At 54.1% G+C, this 21,808-nt stretch overlaps 1 protein-coding gene across 2 annotated transcripts; it reads left to right on the forward strand.

Moving 5' to 3' along the window:
• The first annotated feature begins 199 nt into the window (after positions 1-199).
• Positions 200-21,504, forward strand: GLTP (glycolipid transfer protein). 2 transcript variants are annotated; one of them, XM_035017183.1, is made up of 5 exons: positions 200-434; positions 14,160-14,218; positions 15,355-15,488; positions 18,183-18,333; positions 20,314-21,504. In XM_035017183.1, exons 1-5 carry the CDS (start codon positions 332-334, stop codon positions 20,494-20,496), a joined length of 630 nt encoding a protein of 209 aa, XP_034873074.1. In that variant the 5' UTR covers positions 200-331; the 3' UTR covers positions 20,497-21,504. The 2 variants fall into 2 exon arrangements, with proteins under 2 accessions (XP_034873074.1, XP_034873075.1); XM_035017184.1 differs by having other exon boundaries at positions 20,836-21,504.
• Positions 21,505-21,808: the final 304 nt, after the last annotated feature.

Here is a 21,808-nt window from a genome sequence, read left to right on the forward strand (position 1 = left end):
CCGGGCAGGCCGGCCCCGCCCCCCGCCCAATGGCGGCGCGGAGGCCCGCGGCGGCGGGCGCGGATTGGGCGGGCGGGCGCGGCGGCGGGCGTGGATTGGCGCGGGCGGGCAGGGGCGGGGCGGCGCGGCGGACCGCTTAGGCGCTCGGCCTGCGGGCGGCGCTGAGCGCTCGGCTACGCGGGGCGCGGCGCGGGCGGAAGTGGCGACGCTGGCGTCCCAGGAGTCTGCGGCGGGCGGCAGTGACGGCCCCAGCGCTGACGGCGGCGGCCCGGGGGGCGGCGTGGACGCCCGCGGCGCCGGCTGGGGCATCACCGCCGGCCTCGACCCCGAAATGGCGCTGCTGGCGGAGCACCTGCTGAAGCCGCTGCCCGCGGACAAGCAGATCGAGACGGGGCCCTTCCTGGAGGCGGTGTCCCACCTGCCGCCCTTCTTCGGTGAGCCGGGGTGAAGGGGGGAGCCGGCCCGCAGCTCTGCCCCAGAGCGCTCCCAGACGCACCCGAACCCCCCATCTCCCGAGCATCCTCCAGCCATCCCTCTCCTAGACACCCCGAATCCTGTTTCCCCAGGCACCCAAGACCCCCTTTCCTTCCAGGTCCTCCCAGAGCCCAGGTCCTCTCTCTCTCCAACATGGCACATTCTCCATCTCTTCCCAGACACCCCCAGATGCTCCACTCCACTCCGTCTCCACTCCAGGCACCTCACATTCCACCATATCCTTCAGATGCCCCCAGTTCTCCACTTCCTTGGGCTCCCCCAATGGTCCATCTCCCCCAGACACCCCTCACTCTTCCAAAGCCTCAATTTCCCAGTCTTCCATCCCACCCCTTCTCCCACCAAATCCCATATCCCTGCCCCCACCATTCCCTTCTTCCTTTTCAGAATGACTTTCAACCCCCTCCCCTTAAAATTATCCTCCCGTTTCATAAGCCCTCTCTTTTCCTTATTCTCCCAGCCTCTCCCTCACGGGACCTTGTGAACCCTTCTTTCCTCAGAATTCCCCCATTCCAGATGAAAGACACCCCACCCCCACTCCAAAAGAGAACCGAGGAAGCCAGGAAGGATGAGGAGGAGGGTTTTGAATTGGAGTTGCAAAACTCTGGCACCCCTTTCTAGGGGGAACCACCTAAGGTTTTTCCTCCATTTAGAACAGGGGTCAGGACAGGGGAAGCTGCTTTGTGGGGGTGACATCCCACACAGGGTGCTTGGTGTGGGCTCTAAAAGAAAATCCGTTCCTTGTATGTCAGGCCCAGGAAGGTTGTGGGAGCATGAGGAGGGCAGTCCCTAACCCAGCTTCAGAGCCTCCTTCCTCCCCTCCCTGAGCCCAGCCCAGGCCCTGGATGGAAAATGGGGAATAGAAGACAGTAGCATCTGCTCCTGCCCTTTGCCTTTCGGGTCCTGGCTAAGGGGTGCAACCTGAACCTCTGCTTTTTTCTCTTCCATGTGGGCTTTCCCAGCACCCTGCCCTGCTGGTGCACTCAGTGGCTTTGCCGGAAGATACCAGTTTCCAGGACAGAGTTAAGCTAAAACCCACAAACTGATAGAACCTTAACACTGACTTGGGCCTGAAGAGATCTGGCACCTGGGCAGTCACGTTCCCCCTAGTAGGTGATCCCCATCTGCGAAATGGGGATGCTGATCTCTAAGGCTAGCTGCAAGGAGTAAATGAATGTGTGTAGAGCCCTGAGGCCTTAAGTGCCAAATAGATCCCAGGGCGGGGGGGTTGCTTATCATATGAGTTCCTGGATCCAGTTTTGGTTCCTTCACATAATAGGTGATTAATCAGTGTTGGAGGGAGGGCAGTCGCCAGGTTTGTATGATCCTCAGACCTGGGTAAGCAGCCCGAGAGCAGGGTCTTGGTCCTTTATGTCTGCTCCTGCATCCTCAGTACCCAGAACAGTGCCTGGCACATAGTAGGTGCTTAGTCAGTACTCATGGAATGAATGAAATGTGCTTTACTGGTATCTCAGTGTTGAGATAACACAGACCCTCCAGGCAGGGGCTTGGGAACCAACTGGCTTCAGTGCCTCCCACCCCACCTCTTGTTCTGTCAACATTCGCAGGATGGAGCCAGCTTGCCCTGGACAAGGATTCAGAATCTGTTGAAGCTAGTGGTTCTCCGCTGAGGGCAGTTTGGCCCCCTCAGGGGACATCCAGCAACGTCTAGGGGCTCTTTTGTTTGTCACAGCTTTGGGGGGGGCATGCAGGGAGGTGCCCCTGGCATGAGTGGCTAGAGGCCAGGAATGCTGCAAAATACCCTCCCGTGAATGGGACAGCCATCGCCACAAAGACTTGATCCAGCCCCAAATGTTAGCAGTGTCGAGGCGGAGAAACCCCGAGTTAAGCCCTGTGGCCTTTTAGGGCTTTTCATCCTTTATCGTCAGCACTAGTGCATGTACTGCGGGTCTGCAGCCCTGGGGCGGGGGGCGGATGGGGGGCTTATTGAATGTGATTATCTGGCTGGTTTCAGAGGAAAGGGGATGGTGGCCGCTGGAACCAGCAGTGCTGTGATGTCGGGGCCAAAGAGCAGCCCCTCCTCCCTTCCCCTGATCTCAAAGGACCCTTGTCTTTGCTGTGAGCCGTGTGCTGTGGGCCATCACATCTGTCGACAGCGGTGCCACTGATACGGAAGCCCCAGTGGGTTGGCCCATGCAGAATCATTCTTAGCGCTCTTAAAAAAAAAAATGCGATGATTCATTTGGAACCTTTATGCTTGTCTGGGGGGAAGAGTTCTTGAGGATTTAAGGTTTCCAAGGACGCTCCCACCAGGGGCTTTTCTCTGGGACTCAGGGCTCAGTTGAGATCTCCTGTCGGCTGTAACACAGGGGCTCTGTGAAGTCTTGGGAGCATCTGGTCACCTGGATGATCTGGGTGGTGTGTGGGCTCAAGGGATGCAAGAAGTCTGAGGGAGGTCGCAGCGACAGTTCCCTCCAAAGCAGGGTGCCTGGACCATCTGGGTGGGAGCAGGTTGGGCTCAAGGGATGCAAGAAGTCTGAGGGAGGTCGCAGCGACAGTTCCCTCCAAAGCAGGGTGCCTGGACCATGGTGCTGCTGCCAGCTGAGGCTGGATCACTCTGTGGTGGAGGCCGTCCTGCGCGTTGGAGGATGTTTCAGTGGCATCCCTGGCTAGATGCTGGTAGCACCTCATCTCCCCAAGTTGCGACAACCAAAAATACCCGCAAGGCGACAAAATCTGGCTGAGAACCACTGTTCTCGATATACACAGGGCAAAGGGCTGGAAGCTGTGTTTTTATTTTTTAATTTATTTTTATTTAAGAGCATGGAGCCCAACGTGGGGCTTAAACTCATGACCCTGAGATCAAGGCCTGAGCTGAGGGTCAAGAGTCCGACCCTTAACCGACTGAGCCACCCCGGTGCCCCGAAAGCTGTGTTTTTAAAAAGTATTTAATGCTGCCAGGAAGATCTGTTTATTGAGGGACAATTGAGCAAGAAGAAATGATAAATTTAAAAAATCTCCCTTTTGTTTATTGAGCACTTACTATGTGCCAGTTCTCTCTGTGGATTCGTTCACTAATCCTCTCAGAACCTTTGGAGGTACGGTTTTTTGGGTCGGTGTGTCTTTGTTTTGAGAGCATCTCTTCCGACCTTTCCTTTTGGACTCGTTTTTATCCACCTTTAAGGGAAAATGTATAAGCTGCTTTTTCCACCCAGCTCTGCAGCCTGACCATCTTTCCAGGCCGATCGTCGTTTTTCGCGGCTGCTTAGAACTCCTTCGTTTGAATGTGGCCATCATTTATGTAACTGGTCCCCCGCGGTGGGACATTCACATCACTTCCCATTGTCTGCTCTGGTAAACAACGCCGCAGTGAACATCCCCGTGTACGTTTCTTTGTGTACTTCTTTTGTTAGTTCTAATTTTTAGAGGTGAAATTGCTAGGTTGACGGATGTGAAGGCTTTTAACCTGTTACAGCAACCGCATCTCTTTCACTTGTGTCCCGTGTGGTTTGTGACAGAATAGGCTGGCCTGGGTGGATGCTTGTTCTTGGTGCTGCAGGTCAGATGTGGGCTAGCCCTTCCTCCTTCTCTCCAGCTTTTACTATGTCCACTTAGAGTCCAGCCCTTTGTCCATCTTCTCTACCTTGACCCAATAATTGGATCTCACCTCTGAGTGATCAGCTTGCAACTGACTTTTGTGAGGCCTGCTCTCTCATCTTTTAGGTCAATTATGCAGCAGTGTCCTCCAGCATTAACAATTAGAGGGCGGAGGGAGTAGGAAAGGAGGAGGGAGAGACTTAGATGTCATTTCATCATCACTCCCTGCCTAGAAGCCTCAGTGGCTGCCTATTACCCCAGCTTCAGATCTGTGCTATAGCCTCTATGAATGGCTTACAACCCCCCAAATGGTACCGTGGTACCCCTTGCCTCTGTCTGGCACACCGCTCCTCCCCAGCCTACCACCTTCCGTTTGCCTGGCTGGGTTCCACGTATCTCCATGGGAAAGTTGCCTCATCCAGAAAGTCTTTCCTAACTCCCTTAGACTACCGTAGGACCCATCCCATTCTGTGACTTTGAGCTAGTTCAGTGCCTAGCCCTGGGCAAACTAGTGGTATTTGCTGAGTGAATGCTTTTGGTTCCTTTCGCATTTTTTTTTCCTGGGTTCTTTCCAGAAGCAGTTTTGCTTTTCTCTCGCTTTCTAAATTAAAATACCTAACTCATAAACCATACCCACAGCAGATATTATTAATCAATCATGACCCTGTTCTCTCCCTTTTAGTCTAGACACAACCTTGGCGTTTTTCTTAACACACTGCTGCAGGTCAGATGTGACGCGTGACATCACACCTGTTTGCTTTCACTGTTTAGGGAGAAATTAAGATGCAGGAGCTGAAGGGGATGATTTCCATCTCTCAGCTCCTGAAATCCAAATTCTGGGGGTGATTTTTCTTCATTTAGATCTCTTAATTAAATGGATGTCCAGAGAATCAGGTCTTATACCTATCTGGTGCTCGTCAAGTAGTCATAGGGGAAAACCCCAGAAAGAGTGATTTCCCATCCCTTTGGTTCAGTGCTTGCTCAATTTTTGGCAGCCCAGAGCACAGAATAATCTTCTTGTTATACAGCCAGAGAAACCGAGGCCCAGGAGGTTAGGTGACTTGCCCAGGGTCACACAGCTGGGGGTGGGGGGTGTTAACCAGTAGAGTCTGCCTAGAACTCAGAACTCCGGCCTCAGAACTCCTTACACAGTGGTTTTAGCTTGTGCGTGCCCGCCTGCTCTCTTGGCTTCCTGTTGAGAGAGGAGAACCCCCCCACCCCCCGCGGAGCCAGCCTGGACCAAAGAAGTCCAGGGCTCTGCTGGCCCCACAGTGATTTGTCCAAGATTCTGGGCACCGCACACCAGATATACAGGTTTCCCCAGCAGGGCCCATAACCCTTGCTCATTTGAATGCAAGTTTGAATGAGTAGGATATAGAAGTCCTCCAGTGGGGAGGTCCCAAACCGGTCAGATTTTCCCGTAATTGGGACATTGCATTAACCCGCCTGGGAACCAGCCCCACCAGCACCCTTGGTCTGTGAGTAAGAATTCCCCTTCTTTAGGGGAAGTTATTCTCCCCATTGCAACAAGCACCTTCCGGGACTTGGGACCACCTTGTCAGATCTCTGCAATGTTTTGTTTTGCTTGTTAAGTTTAGACAAATAGATGTTTGTTTTTGGTTTTATATAGAATATCCCCCAGAAAGAGAAGCAGCTCTATGAACCCTTTTACTACAGCAGGTTAGTTATCGTTTTGGTTGAGTGTCTGTTGAGCACCGATTCTCTAGGGACGGGACGTAGACCGTATGCCTGGGAGGGACACTTCTAGAAGGAAGAAACGATGTCCTGTGGGAGAAAGAAGCCAATGCAGCCTGCAGTGGGTTTTTGCAGGCTTGAAATTGCCTGCAGACTCTTTGTTATTAGTTGGCAGTGCATTTGCAAGTGGTGAGGGCCCGCTGGGCTTGAGGAGCACCTACTGGGTGCCTGCCATTGTTCTGAGGCATCCAGCTCCTCATCTGGCCCGGCCCCAGTAAGATCCGAGGAACACCCGATGGGAGGGCTTCCGCTGGCCCCATAGTCTTAGCCTCTTGTCTCCGTGATAGCTGCAGGTTGGCTGCTTTTGAGGCCCAGCAGGGAGAAGTCACTTTGGGTAGCCCAAGACAACTACCGTGTCCAGGGAAGTCTGGCCCTGAGGTCAAGGACTAAAGTCTGGCCTCTGCCCCTAGAGGGAATAAAATGGAGAAAGAGGAGAGAAAAGACCCAAGCATCCGTTCTGTTTCTTGCTAGCTCAAGAGGCCCTCCTCAGCTCCAGCATGGGGCTGCTTGGAGGAAGAACCGGGCCCCACTGCAAATCCCTTACGGGCAGAGAAAAGTTGGGTCCTCCCAGAGCCCAGCAGCATGCCCGGCCCAGTGGAGCTGCCCAGCGGGTGTCAGAGTGAAAGGAAAAAAGAATGAGTGACATGAGTGACAGAGGGCTTTGTAAAATGTAATGCGTCCCCCCTCCCCCCATCATAGTTAGCGAAACCCCCATTTTGAGTGGCTCCCATGGGCCGAGCTTTGAACTAGCCGCTTATCATGACCCCAGGAATGAGGAGGAGTTGGTGCCATTTTACAGAGGAAGACACTGAGGTTCAGAGTGGTGAAGGGATTCGACCAGGTGGTGCAGCTAGGAAGTGGGTCCCCAGGGCTTAGAAGTGGGCTGGCCCTGCAACAAGGGAGGGCAGTCTTATTCAGGGCAGAGACAAGGCTCTTTTTTCTGGCCCTTCCTCCCAGTTTGTGAGGGAAGGGGACGCTAGGAGGGTCCCTCCTGGCATTGCCCTGAGCCCTGGGTTGGCAGTGCAGGGGTTCTGGTTTTAGGTTTCATTGTTTCTGTTTAAAAACTGGCCTGGGTGGGTGTGAACTCCTTTTGTTACCTTCTTACAGTGTTACTTGTATCAGGGGCCTTTTTTCTTGGCTGCTGCTGCTTTTTTTTTTTTTTTTTATTGTTAGAGTGTTAACTGTAGCTGAGCTTTTAAGTCATTACAGCTGATCAGCCCTCTCCAGGGTCCTATAAAAACCAGCCTGCTCACACTTCCCTGTGCTCGGAAATGATTCATTTTCTGCCTTGCTGTTCCCCCCAGTTCCTTACTCCACTCCCTTCTGAGATCGCGTTTTTTAACCGTCTGGAATACATTTGAAGTCATGATTTTATGACTGGAGGTTTCCTGCTAATTGTATCCATACCCATTTGTGGAGACCCCTTTCCTCCTTCCCTCTCTTCCTCTCTTTGTCCTTTGATTTCTCAGTCATTGGGATCATTCTTTCGTGGATTTCCTGTGCCAGCTGAAAAAGATGGAAATGATGTTATCATTTATAATAGTAATAATAATAATAATAATAAGCATAAAGAATACTTCCTTTTTTCTGGAGCACTTACTAGGTGGCAGAGACCATGCAGAGCCCTTCATACAACCTGATTTAAGCCTCACAGCAACCTGATGAGGTGGGGTCCATTATCAGCCTTGTTTTACAAATAAGGAGGCTCAGAGAAGTTAACTGCTTTCTCCCAGGCCACACAGCAAGAAAAACACATTTCCCAACCACATTCCCACTTCAAGGCTGGTTTTTGCTGAACGAAGTAGGCAGCTGTGGACAAAGAGTTGGCATGTCATAGGGGTGATTTTTAAAAACAATGTTTTTGGATTGTTTTGTAAACATTCTTTCCTCCTTAGCCAGGATTTTTTAAAAATGGCAATTCACAGAACAACAACAGTAAAATGCCTTTTCTCAATAATAAGTTTTAGTTATAGGAAGGTGGGCATTCTCAGCATTCTTATTCTTCAAAATAGGCAAACCCAGACATCACACACACACACACACACACACACAGAGCACCCCACATACCTGTGGATTAATAAATGATTCATCTCCATCGGCTGTAATTTGAGTGCCTCTCATTATGGTCCTTGTAACCTAGGACCTATAAAGTTAATCTGCCCCACGTCTTTAATAACAACAAAACCTTATTATCTGGCTATTGGGAAAAAAAATTGAAATTGAAATAGAACCTTCCCAAACCAGGCTCCTAGCATCAACGCAGGCATCCTGTTCTTCCTTTCTGGGGAGTAAGTATTTATGGGTTGGGCTAGGTGTTTTCCATCCTGAATCACACAGTTTGAAGTGAAGGCGCGTGTCTAAGAAATGGAAGGCTTTGCATTCCTGAGATGCAACGAGAGGGTGGGCTAGGCAGGGCAGTTGGGTCACCCTGGTGTCCAGTGTCGGGCAGGTCTTGTGAGGCAGCCACGCATCGAGCGTGCTGTGGTCTCGCTCAGAGCACAGCGACTGTTGCTTTCCAACCACGTTGAGGCCAGAGAAAGCAGAAATGCGTCTGACTCTGGGTGGCATATGGTGACCGCTGGCTCATGGGGAATTCTGCTCTCTGGCAATCTCACTCATCTGAACTATAGTGAAGACCCAGCTAGGAGGTGGTCCAGCCAGAATTGTCACAGAGGTCAGGTACAAAAGTGATCACTTGGCGCCCACATTTTGCAGGTGATGCTGACACAGTTGGCTATTTATTTTCCAAGTATCTAGCAGAATGAAAGCACTGCAGAGAAAGCAGGAGGAAGTGACCATCACCCCTCAAGACGAGTTTCTTTTAAACTGTGCAGAGCCATTTAGTGAAGGGTCGAGGGGGTCTGTGATGTTACTGGGTCACACCTTTATCATAATTCATATTTTCCATGATGACCCTGTTTAGAAAACCGTGCATGGTGTGCTGTACAAAATCAGGGACACTTGTGTTACATTTTGATGAGTTCCATACAGAATGGTTGAACTAGAGGTCAGTGCATTCATAAAACCTGGTAGTCAGAAAATATTTCACCGCTTTAATTTTATTTTCTTATTACTGAGATAAGGCATTTTATTGTTGTTCTGTGATTTGCCATTTTTCTATTGAGTTGGGTTTTTTATTGATTTGTTAGAGCTCTTTACATATTAGGGATAATAATCTTCAGTCCGTGGTTTGTTTCATTGATCAGCACCTCCAACCATCAGTTTGTTGTTGGCCTGTGATTAGTGATGAATATCTCCTCATGCCCCATACGGGAGGTCTCTGGATTTTGTAATCAGATTTGTGGTATTTTCCTTCATGCCTCGTGGGTTGAGTAGCAGGCTTAGAAAAACCTTCCACACCAAACAGAAGGGGCCATTTGCCACATATTCCAGATAACCAAGGCTTATCTGTATTGAGAATCTGTGCTCATTAGAGTTGGTCCTATGGAGTAACATCGTGGAGTTATATCTGATTTTTCTTTTGGTTTTTTGTTTTGCTTTTTTTTTTTTTTTTTTTTATAAAAAGACAACTTCTTTTCTCCCTGGAGGTTGGAGGAGGAACCAGGAAGCCTCCCAAGCCCCCTCCCTCCCTCCTGGCAGAAGGGCTTCTGGATGGCATTTTAAAGAGCCTGTTTGCTGACAACAATGAAAAACAACTTTGAGGTATCTGCCAAACTGGTAAAACAAGAAAGGTAATTTGGGGGCAGGGCTGCATACTATAGGAAAGGTGAACCTGGATAGTGTCACGCTCTATCTGGAGCAGGGGCAGGCCTGAGTTTAAACTATTCGAAAGGCCACCCTGTGCTTGGTGCTTAAAATCATCTTCTGGTTTTCCTGTTGGAGTACTCCCCCTTTGGTTGAGTTCACACGGGATGGAAACATTCTAGAAAGAAAGGCGAGATGGGCGCCTGGGTGGCTCAGTTGGTTAAGTGACTGCCTTCGGCTCAGGTCATGATCCTGGAGTCCCGGGATCGAGTCCCGCATCGGGCTCCCTGCTCGGCGGGGAGTCTGCTTCTCCCTCTGACCCTCCTCCCTCTCATGCTCTCTGTCTCTCATTCTCTCTGTCTCAAATAAATAAATAAAATCTTTTTTTTAAAAAAAGAAAGAAACAAAGGCGAGGGAGTGGTGGAACCAACCTTGGTCCTGTAATTGTGCCTGTGTGCCTGGCTTCCTCTGTGTGACCCTAGGCAGGTCTCTGGGTCTGGTGGCCTTGGGTGGGTCACGGTGAAGCAGATGTCAAGGTTTCAGCTCAGCTACACCCAGAGCGCACCCCCCCCCCCCGCCCCGTGGGCTGTGGCCAGCAAGGAGGGGCCCGAGCCCGGCATGGCTGAGTCACTGATCCACAGTCACTCCAGACCTGAGAGCTGAACCCCAAGCGGCAGACTCCCGAGCTCCACGCTGCTGCTTCCGTGACCCCAGGTGGCCTGCTTCCAGGCGCTCCTAAACCCACCTCAGCCGTGGGCTCCACAGACACGCCTGCGCTGCTGGCAGTGGATTCTGGGGTCTGCCCCCCACCGCCCGCCTCCCCCTCCCGGCTCCCGCTCGGCTCTCGGCCTGCATTCCTGCCCCCAGTGGGGCCGGAGCTCTGCCCCAGCGCGCTGGCCAGGCCGCACAAAACCGCAGCTGTCAGGGCCCGGCTGCTGCTGACCACGCGGCCTCGTGACCCGCGGAGCGCACCGGCAGGGACACGGGGAACAAAGAGCCTTTCTCCGGCCGCCTGGCCGCTCCGAACCGCACAAGAGCCTTTTCAGAGCCCAGGAGGCCGGAGGCCGTTCCTCTGCATCTCTGAAATGCACGTCGAATGCCCCATCACCGGCCGCGCCAGTCTGCCGCCCGGGCACTGCTGACGACGACCTCTGGCGACGGCGCCCCGGGCTTTCTCCTTCTCCCCTGGCAGGTTTGCCCTGCAGTCGGCCTGCAGCCCGACGGGCCTGGCGGGAGGTGGCCCACCTCATCCGGGCCACAGATGCCGCCCGAGTGCCCGACGGGGTCCGGCCGCTTGCCGGGCGCTGGGGACACGGGGCAACCCAGGCGACCGGGTCCCTGCCCTCTCAAAGCTCAAGTCCCAGGGCTGGAGACGGAGGGTAAATGGAGTTACGTGTGGGATCACAAGCACTGTCGCGGTGGAACGGTCTTGGAAAAAAAGGAAAAGGAAAATACGTGACTTGAGGAGCAACAACCAACCAACCAACCAACCAACCAACCACACACAACAAAGAGAACCCTGACTTTTCGCCGAGCATTTTATACGACCATTTTCAAACACGGGGCAAAATGGAAAGAATTTTACGGCGAGAATTTGTATACCCACCGCCTCTACTCCGCCATTAATGCTTGACTGCCCCTGGCTCGCCATCCATCACTTCACCCTGTATGTTTGGACAGTCTGCCTTTCTGGAAGGTGGGGACCTGACGCTGTCAGTTCTGGGGAGCAGCCGTGCCTTCAGAGGGGCCGTGCCGGTCCCCACGCAGCACATCCGTGGCGGCCGGCTGGCCCCAGTGAGGGTTGGCGCTGGTGGCCCCCAGCTGCACGGGCAAGAGGGGAACAGGCACCGCGGGTGGCGGTGGGGGTCTTGGCTCACTTGCATTATCCGTTAAGTCTAGAAGGCCTTGTCCTTTGCGGGACCCAGTAGTAACGCGCCGCAGGGCACGCAAATGGCAGGACCTCTCCAGGTTGGCTTCTGCTGGATGACGTCAGTGGCTTGCCGGGCAAGATTAACGAGCGGGATGGAGTAGTCGGTTCACTTCTGAGTGCCCTTGGCAGGTGGGTCTGTGAGGCCAGAGTGCTCAGGACTGAGTGCCCAGAGCCCTGGCCCAGCACCTCGGAGCTGCGGCCGGCATGGCCCCCTGAAGGGAGGTTTGCCCCCACAGGCCAAGTGGGTTCCCATTCAGCAGAGATTCTGTGGGGCCTGGTGGCTTATAAGCACAGCTGGGTGACATCTGGGTGGCGTTTGCTGGACCATGGAGCTTGAGGTCACAAAAATGATCAAAGTTCGGGGCGCCTGGGTGGCCCAGATGGTTAAGCGTCTGCCTTCGGTTCAGGTCATGATCTCAGGGTCCTGGGGTCGAGCCCCGCATCAGGATCCCTGCTCAGTGCAGAGCCTGCTTCTCCCTCTGCCTCTGCCACTCCCTCTGCTTGTGCTCTTCTGTCTATCTCTCTGTCAAATAAATAAATAAAATCTTTTAAAAAAAAATGATCAAAGTTCATTTCTTGAATGTTCCTGTGCCAGGCACTCTGCTAGGTGCATCCAGTGCATGGTTTTTAATTCCTGTGACAACCCTATGAATTAAGTACTATTATTGCCCCTTTTGACATGAGAGGAAACTGAGGCACACAGGTGAGGAGACTTGTTCAACTGGGGCATGGTTGGGGCAGGATTCGAACCCCACCTGTCTGGGTGACTACCGCACTTTCTTTCCATTGGGCTTTGGGGTATTTCATTTCTAGTGTCTTCAAGCTGTTTCCCCAGTGCACCTCCTTTAACAGCTGTGCTCAGACTGTTCCAGATGGCTGGCCAGGTGTGCTGGGTCACCTTGGGTGGAATTCAGCTTGTGGATGTTCCCTGCTCCCCCCAGTGCTCTGCTCCTGTGCGGTGAAGGTGGTGTGCACACTGAGGCCCCCCCGGCCGGGCAAGAAGAGTCTAGCACTGGCGTTTACCCCCCGGGGGTCTGGTACCCACGCCCGGCCTGCTCGGGCGTCTTTGTCCCCCGGGCTCTGGATCAGGCGTGGCGGGTCTCTGGACGCAGCGCTGAGGACAGTGAGAACGTGTTGGGGGAGCTCAGCTGTCCTCAGGCTCTGAGGGTGCAGCCCACGTTGAGCCTGCTCATCTCTGGTCCTCGTGACGGTCTGCCAGGGGGTCACAACGGAGGGAAGGGGGGCGGGCAGGCCACAGGCTGCTCGCATTTCAGGTCTACCAGTTTCTAGGTCTGCCATTTTTCAACTCAGAGGTGTCACTGGTAGCCCCAAGAAAGGAAGCACGTAGGGAAAAAACCCTGCAGTTAAGAACATTCCAATTCCAGAGATAAACAAAACATGTGTCTTGGAAGTGGACTGTTTCAAGTCCTGCCCGTGGCATGTCTGATCGGTCCTGTTGCCCCACTGGCCAGATGGGAAAGCTGAGGCCGGGGGGGAGCTGAGGGGACAACACCCCAGCCCACACTGCCCATGCGTGCAGAGCTGGGTGTGGGGGTCGAGCCCGCGTTCCTCATGTCTGTTAAGTGACTGGGATGCCATTGCGGGCTCTCCCGGGCTCTAAAGCAGGGTCTCAGAACCATGGGGCCTCTGAGTGCCCAGCTCGTTTCTTTCTTAGAAGCTGGTGAATGAGAAGGTCATTTTTAATAAATCTGGCCCCTCCTCTGCCTCATAAGATTCCTCAGTCTGCATACTGGGCAGCTGGTCAGTGAGCGGTGATCTGCCTTGTTGACCAAGATGGCTTTATCAGAGCATTAGTTCTGCAAGGTACTATACAGCCGTGCCGTTCACATTTCAGTGGATGGAAGTCAAATAAAATCACAAATCCAGCGCCTCAGTCACACCACATTTCAAGTGCCCAGGAGCCACATGGGGTCCATGTTAGTGCAGATATAGAACATCTCCATCACTGCACAAAGTTCTGGACAGTGCTGTCTGAGGGAGAAAGGGTGCTGTGGATGAAAGGGTTTGCCCCCTAGATATTCCAGTTGCATTTTATTTTTTTAAAAGATTTTATTTATTTATTTGACACAGAGAGAGAGACAGCCAAAGAGGGAACACAAGCAGGGGGGAGTGGGAGAGGGAGAAGCAGGCTTCCCGCTGAGCAGGGAGCCCAATGCGGGGCTCGATCCCAGGACCCTGGGATCATGACCTGAGCCGAAGGCAGACGCTTAACGACTGAGTCACCTGGGTGCCCCTCCAGTTGCATTTTATTTTATTTATTTATTTTTTTAAAGATTGTATTTATTTATTTGACAGAGAGAGAGAGACACAGCGAGAGAGGGAACACAAGCAGGAGGAGCAGGAGAGGGAGAAGCAGGCCTCCCACCAAGCAGGGAACCCGATGCGGGGCTCGATCCCAGGACCCTGGCATCATGACCTGAGCCGAAGACAGACGCTTAACAACTGAGCCACCCAGGCGCCCCTCCAGTTGCATTTTAAAGGCTCTGACAAGTCCTGCAGCAAGAAACTGGTCTCACCTGGGGCCCAGCACTCAATCTTAACTTGCCCATGAGCCTTTTCAACACCAATGAATAGCTCGGCTTTTCCCTCAACACACCAAATGACCCTCCTTCCTGTTCCCAAGCCTCCGTGGCCTGTGGCGTTCCTGAATCTTCATCCTGGCTGGGAATCTGAATCTCTCTTCTTGTTTTGTTCCCAGATTGCCTCGGGTCCCCAGTGTTTACTCCCATCAAGGCAGACATAAGCGGCAACATCACGGTATGTACTTGGCCCAGCAGCCACAGCGTGGAGCCTGCATCGGGAATCTAAACGAGCACTGGGCATCAGTGCCCCGCTCCCCGCCACAAGCTTGAGGAACAGGAAGATATGGAAAATGGGCTTGGCCCTCAGCTCATCCAGCTCAGGGCTCAAGGTTCCTGGTCCTCCTTTGCAGTCATGCCCCCCAGTCACAATCTGACAGGGACCACAGTCTGAAGGGTTGACCTGAGCAGGAACCTGGTTCTTGTATCCACCCCAACCAAATAAGAAATAAACTCCAAAGTCCACAGGGGCATCGGCTTGGCCCTTCCCTTCCCTGTTCCTGGGAGCTCCCACTGCCTTCCCCCCAGCCACTGACCCTCTCCCTATGAGCATCCACGTAGGGCCTGGCCTGCAGGGTTGGGTACATCCCAGCAGCCCTTTGAGGCTGGTCTGTCATTATCTACATTTTACAGATGAGGAAGCTGAGGCTCACCTAAGGTCACACAGTAAGGAAGGGGCAGAGGTTGGATTCCGATCTGAACTGCCTGGCCCCAACTCAGGAGCCTTGTTCCTTCACACCTGTGACTCCCAAAGCGATTGTCTGCAGACGCTCGGTGTCTGAGGGGCTCTCAGTAGTGAGAGTTGGAGGGCATGGACTCTGGAGCCCGTCTGCACTGGAACCCATGGCCACCCGTACCAGCTGTCAGTGTCCCCTCTCTGAGCCTTGGTCTCCTCATCTGCAAACTGAGAGAATGACAGAGCAACATTGGGATCGCTGTGCGGACCAAATAAAGCAGCACCCATAAAGCACTTGGCCCCTCTCGGCCCACGGAAGGTGCTCGATAAATGCAACCAGCCATGGCAGTTACCTGAGCACGTAATAAGCACCTGCTGGGTGTGGGGAATGCCACATTGAATGACGCAGGGCCCCACTGTGGGTATCACAGCCTGGCTGGGGCATCGGGCTGGTGGGTCGATCCTGACAGCAGGATAGCAGAGCCTGGAGCAGAAAGAGATCAGGGAGGGCTTCCTGGAGGAGGGGTGCCAAGCTGGTGCTGGTGGGAAGGAGAGTGGTGCTCCCCGACTGAGCACAGGGGCCGGCCATCTGGGAAGACAGCTTTTCCAAGGGGAAAACTCCATGTGCTCCGTTCCAGAAAATCAAGGCTGTGTACGACACCAACCCGGCCAAGTTCCGGACCCTGCAGAACATCCTGGAGGTGGAGAAGGAAATGTACGGAGCAGAGTGGCCCAAAGTGGGAGCCACGCTGGCGCTGATGTGGCTGAAAAGGTGACAGGCTTGGGCGGCGGGTGTGTGTGGCGGTGCAGCCTGGGGCCCTGCTCTGCAGAAGATGGACGTCCGGCCCTACTCTTGCCCTGCGAGGTCACCTCCATTTCTTTCACATAGGCTCCCTTGTGTGATGCTAGTTAGTAGCTGAGGAAAGGCGCCCAAAGGGCCAAGGCCCACCCGATGGTGACGCTCCCTGTTCCAGCCCCATCAGAGAGACATAGCAAGTGAGTGCATACTCTGGGCGTTGTGCTAAACATTTCCTGCGCCTGATCCTATTTCATGTGCTGGGAGTTAGGAGTGGTGGTTATCCCCATCTCACAGAGGGAGGCCACTGGGGCTCTGGAGGCCAAATCATGGGCCGAAGTCACAAGATCAGAGCTGGGACTCTGGCCAAGCACAGTTGTGCAGGTTGTGCAGTGCACAAAGGTGTCGTATCTAGGGCTGGTTACATCATGCACATGGTAGATTCATATATTATGACAGAAATACAGTGTCTTGAGGAGAAGGAACTCTATCTAACTTGCACAGATCTGTCCCCTGGGCTGGGGGCAGGGTACCCTGATATGGGATTTAAACCCAGACAATCTTACCGTAGACTTGAGAATGCTCATAATCTCTCTCTATATTGTCCTTCTAGCAAATACGTGAAGCCAGATACAGTTGTTCCCATCTTACAGATAAGGCCACTGAGGCTCAGAGAGACCAGGCAGCTTGCTTGCTGCCTTCACACTGCTCTCTACCAGCTACAGAATTCTCTTTTAGCTGTACAAACACCACTGGCAGCCACTATGAAGCCAGGGATGCACTCTTGGCCCCACAGATGTGCCCAGTGTTGCCCTCTCTTGGGCCTGGAGTCAAGCGTCAGGAAGGGTGCTCCTCCCCTGTCTCTCCCCCCATCCCCTGGAGCCAGTCCCCTCTCCCCACCACACACTTTTTTGGTGAAATGGAACAGGAGGAGCCAGCTCCCTGGAGGGTGCAGCCTAGTGGGCGTCAGAGGGGAGGTGGGCTATGATTAACATCCTTAGAGCATTGCAGGAACTGCCCCCAGTGAGCTGCCCACTTTGGTCTGTCAATAGGAGACTCCCAGGCCTGGATGAGAACTGCCCTGGTCTATCCATCAGCACGCTCTGTGTGTTTCTGGGGAGGAGCAAGGCAGATGGTGATGTTCAGCTCAGTTAGGTTGTTTGTGTCCTGGTCAGATGGACAGAGCCAGGTGACTGGGAGGGCAGGTGAAGGCAGATGCCAACAGGCTGAGCACGTAATAAGCACCTGCTGGGTGTGGGGAATGCCACATTGAATGACGCAGGGCCCCACTGTGGGTATCACAGCCTGGCTGGGGCATCGGGCTGGTGGGTCGATCCTGACAGCAGGATAGCAGAGCCTGGAGCAGAGAGAGATCAGGGAGGGCTTCCTGGAGGAGGGGTGCCAAGCAGAGTCTCTAGGACTGAGCAGGAGGGTCCCAGGAGGACGAGGCCTTTGAGTGGTGGGAGGGCAGGAGAGGCCCGGTGTGTCTGCTGCTCTGGGAGGGTCTGGTCCAGCAGGCTCTGGATGCGAGGCAGGAACAGCGAGGGACCAGGTGGGATTGGACAAGTGAGTCCCAGCATGATCAGGGGTCCTGGGGAGCCACCGAGGTCCATGAAGCTGGTCAGCAACAGGGTCAGATGGCGCTTCATCCCCTCTGCTGGGGAGAGGAGTGGGCATTAGGGCTGGGGGAAGGCAGGGGCTCAAGAGAGGTGGCTGACCCAGGGCAGGGCTGGGATTGTCCCCTGGGCTCAGTTCCACAGCTCAGGCTGATCCCTGATGGTTAAGGGTTCTGATCCAGGTACAGATGACTTCCCTTCACCTCCTAGGTGGTAAAGTTAGATCCTTTAGTCCCAGTGCTCCTGCCCCTGAGAGCCCTCCAACCCGATCCCTAACTCCCTGCAGGGAAGGAGCCGAGCAGCTCATCCGGGCACCCTGGGGGGACAGTGAGGGACGGCAAAGGCAGGAGTCCAGCTTAGGGGTGAGACAGCTGGGTTTGCATCCTGGCCTTTGCCCAAGACTTTCGGGGATGCCTCAGTGTTCTCTGTGAAATGGGTGGATTGTGGAGCTGAGGGAGATGAAATGCTGTGCATTAAAGGACTAGCATGTACCCATTTCTGACGTAGTCACCCTGCTGTACCCCATGGCCATGGCTTTCTCCTGGCTCTTAAAGCATCATCCTTCCCCTGGAGGAAGGGCCCAAGTGGCCGCTGGAGAGTGTGGACAGTGGCTTGGGGCCGTGGTGGGGGTGGGGAGCCCAGGCACAGGGCCAGGCTCGCCAGCGTGCCCAGTGTGTCCAGAGTCCATGGTCCGTGAGCCCTCTGAGGGCCAGCGCTGTGTCTTCAGTCCTCAAGCGCTGACAGCCGCCTGCCGAGTGCCAACCCGGGGGAGGTCACATGGACACAGAAGTGGGCAAGGTGGGCCCAGACCTGCCTCATAGACCTTACAGCCCAGCGGGGACTGCAGTCAGCAAGGTGCTGGGGAGAGGCTGCGTTGAGCCGGCTGGTCACATTACACGTCAGCCGGGTTCAGGATAACTAACCTGAGGAGTGTGCACAGCACGGGCCCGAGTCCAAGTGCGTCAGGGTCTGCCACACGCAGGGGTGTGCTGGCGGGGCGACGGGCAGGAGCGTGCGCGGTCCTGAAGAGCTGTCTCTCTCTCCTGGGCTGCAGAGGCCTCCGCTTCATCCAGGTCTTCCTCCAGAGCATCTGCGACGGGGAGCGGGACGAGAATCACCCCAACCTCATCCGCGTCAATGCCACCAAGGCCTACGAGATGGCCCTCAAGAAGTACCACGGCTGGATTGTGCAGAAGATCTTCCAGGTGAGCCAGCCCCACACTGCCGCTCCTTAGCTGTGGGCCCACCTGGGCTCCAGAAGGTCTCCCTATCTGTGTGGCCCCATCCTGTGCGCTTGCCCAGTCCCATCCGTGGCCGCAGTGGGTGTTACTGTAGATGCTCCGTGGGGTTTCTGTGTCCCATGAGGCCTGATTGGGAGGCCATGGGAGAAAGGCTGGCGGAGACTCTTGCTGGCGGGCAGGCCTGTTTGGCCCCTTCGAATTCTGCCCAGATCCTCACCCTGGGCAGGGAAGAGAAGCAAGGCTCCTGTACCCACCCATCCCCTGACGCTGGGGCATCTGTTGAAGAGGCACTGGCCCGCAGGGGTCTTGGTGGTTTATGTTGGGATGACACTGGGCAGGGTTTCTGGAAATGGGGACCCCAGGGTCGCCAGGCTGAGAGGCGCACTCCAGCGATGAAGCAGCCCTTGGGGTGCCCTACACACTTGCTGGCCACCCTGCCTCTCTCAGCCCACTCATCTTTTTTTTTTTTTTTAAGATTTTATTTATTTATTTGACAAAGAGAGAGAGAGTGAAAGCAGGAACACAAGCAGGGGGAGTGGGAGAGAGAGAAGCAGGATTCCCGCGGAGCAGGGAGCCCGATGCGGGGCTTAATCCCAGGACCCTGGGATCATGACCTGAGCCGAAGGCAGACGCTTAATGACTGAGCCACCCAGGCGCCCCTGCCCGCTCATCTTGCCCAGCCAGTTCTGGCCCACCCTCTCGCCTGCAGCCCATCCTCGTCCCCCTGTCACCAGGGTCTGACAGGCTGGCCTCTTTCCCACAGGGCACAGGCTGGGCCGGCAGCCAGTCTGGGTGTAGGCAGGAAGAGCTGGGCCACCTCTGGGCTATGCCGCCCGCTGGGGCTGGGGGCAGGGCCCATCCGGGGTGGGCGCCATGAAGCCCTGCCCTCCCTGTGTCCTGCTCCCTTGCCAAGTCCTCACGCCCGGCACCTGAGTGAGCACGGTGTGTCCTGCGCATCTGGCCCGGGGCGGGCTGCCCACGGGTTGTATTCTTCACAAAGGCACCGTGGAGTGGGTGCATCCTCACCCCCATTTCACAAATGAGGAACTGGTGCTCAGGGAGGTTACATATCTTGCTCCAGGCCACACAGTAAGAGGGGGTCTGGGACTCTACCTCCCTGAGCCTTCGCATCCTCATCTTTCAAATGGGTGTAAACTAGGCCCCATCTCCAAGGGTCGTAGTGAAAATTGAACAAGTTAATGTGTACAGAGTGCTTGGCGCATGGTTTACACTCAGGTACCCGGAGTCTTGCGTCGGTGTTCGTCATGTGACACTGTTTATAGGTGCCTCAGCCTGTCAGACTCAGGCTACACTTCTCATCCAGCTGCACCCTTTTCTTTCCGGTTCTGCAATTCTGTGCATTTCTGGTTCTCAGTACTTTTCACGGATCAGGGAAGCCCTGAAAGTTAGGGAAGCGTCATCCCCTGAAGGACAAAAGAAGCCACAGTGCATATTAGCAGTCACCTCCCGCGGTCTGCCTTCTCCAGAGCAGGGGCCCCAGAGGCCAGAGGCTCCTCGGCGCTGGGCAACCTTCCCTGTGCCTGGTACCATGCCGAGCACCGGGTGCCCCCCCCCTTGATCCTTTACAAGAGCAACCTGATTTGGTGGGTGCCATCATCATCCCCATTTTACAGATGAGGAAACTGAGGCTCAGAGAGGCTAAGTAACTTGCTCAAGGCTCACAGCTAGTCGGCGGCACAAGCTGGAATTTGAACCCAGGTCTGTCGGTCCCCAAAAGCTCGTGTCCGTCCTGCTGTCCCTCACAGGGGTAGACGGGCACACACATCTCCCTCTTCCTTTCCCTTCCCACGCCACAAGGAGCACGGGCCTCAGGGACGTCCCCTCCCAGAAGCCCACCGTCCCTGGCCCGGCGGCCCCACTTGGTGGCCCCGCTGGTCCCCTAACGCCATGCCGCCCCCCCCCCCCCCTGTTGCCCGTCTCAAGGCAGCACTGTTCGCGGCACCCTACAAGTCCGACTTCCTGAAAGCGCTCTCCAAGGGGCAGAACGTGACGGAGGAGGAGTGCCTGGAGAAGGTCCGCCTCTTCCTGGTCAACTACACGGCCACCATCGACGTCATCTATGAGATGTACACCAAGATGAACGCCGAGCTCAACTACAAGGTGTAGGCACGTCCAGCGGGGCAGGGGGATGCTCGCAGCACCAGGCGAACCGAATCACTGTGAATCCAGCCGGCCGGCCGCCCCGGGAGCTGCCTGGAGGCTGGGAGCGGGGGTGGCTCGCAGGGCACAGCCAGCCCTGGTTTTTTTGTTTAAAAGTCATTTTGGGGGGTTATCCTAATGGAGCAATAAATAACGATCCTACTTCCGAATCCCCTTTGAATTTCACAACAGCACAGACTGCTATCCCTCCATTTCATTGTGGCAAAAATCAATGTTTCTATTCAAGTCCAAGGGGTTTTTTTTTGTTTTTTCTTTCTTTCTTTCTTTTTTCTTTTTTTCCCCCAGGCGGAGCATAACTCTGGGGGGAACTGTGTGTCATACACCTCACTTGAAAAAGAAGAAGCACGTGTCCTTAGGATCTGGCTGAATGATGTTTTGGGTATTTTAAGGACCATGAGGAGTTTGATTTGAAATTATACAGGGCCCCTGTGGTGGGCATTTTTTTTAAAAAGCAAACTGGTATGTGTTCTCATGTGGTTTGCATGGCCCGACCTCACAACCCTGTCATTATCGATCCTGCTCTTTCTTACTGTCTTTTGCCGGACAGTGTTTTTATAGCTGAAACCAACCAGCAAGCCTTTGATGGCCAAGGGGAGGGGGGTCATTTTAAAGCTCTCAGGCACAAGTAAGGACCACAGATGACTATATTTGCATTCTTCTGCATAGTCATTTTCTTCAGGGACAGCTTTTCCAACCTAAGAAACTACCTACCATGTGTATTCTCTCACGGGGGAGAGGGTGAGCCCTCCATCTGAGACCCAAGAAAATGCCTCGCTGCCTTAACTGTCCTTCCTGGCGCTAAAAAAGAGCTGTATTTTTTAAAGTGTTGGGGTAAACAAAGCAACCCCAAAAGAATTGATGTGTGTTCAGAACCCAATGAGGAACAACAATTGGTGATTTTTATGCAAGAAACTAAATGATCCTTAATAAATAAATCTCTATTTTGGAATCACATCGGTGTGCTGTTTTGGTTCATGATTCTTCCCCCCCACCCCCACCCCCCCGGCCCTGGAACAGAGGTTACAACTGGGGACAAGCCAGGGACCTGTCTTCCGGCCTCCATGGTTTACAAAAATAGAAGTGGTGGCCACATTGAAAAACGGGGGAAATTTCACACACAAATCATGATTTCTAGCGGCTTTCAGAAAAAAACCAGACTGCGTGGCAAGCGCTGAGAAATGACTGCCCCCTTTGGCCAGATGGGACAAGTGGACAAATGTATTCTCCACTTCGCCTCAGTCCCCAGCAATCCCGATTG

Source organism: Mirounga leonina, unplaced genomic scaffold, assembly GCF_011800145.1.
Source record: "Mirounga leonina isolate KUSES-001 unplaced genomic scaffold, KU_Mleo_1.0 Mir_171, whole genome shotgun sequence".
Classification (NCBI taxonomy): Eukaryota; Metazoa; Chordata; class Mammalia; order Carnivora; family Phocidae; genus Mirounga; species Mirounga leonina.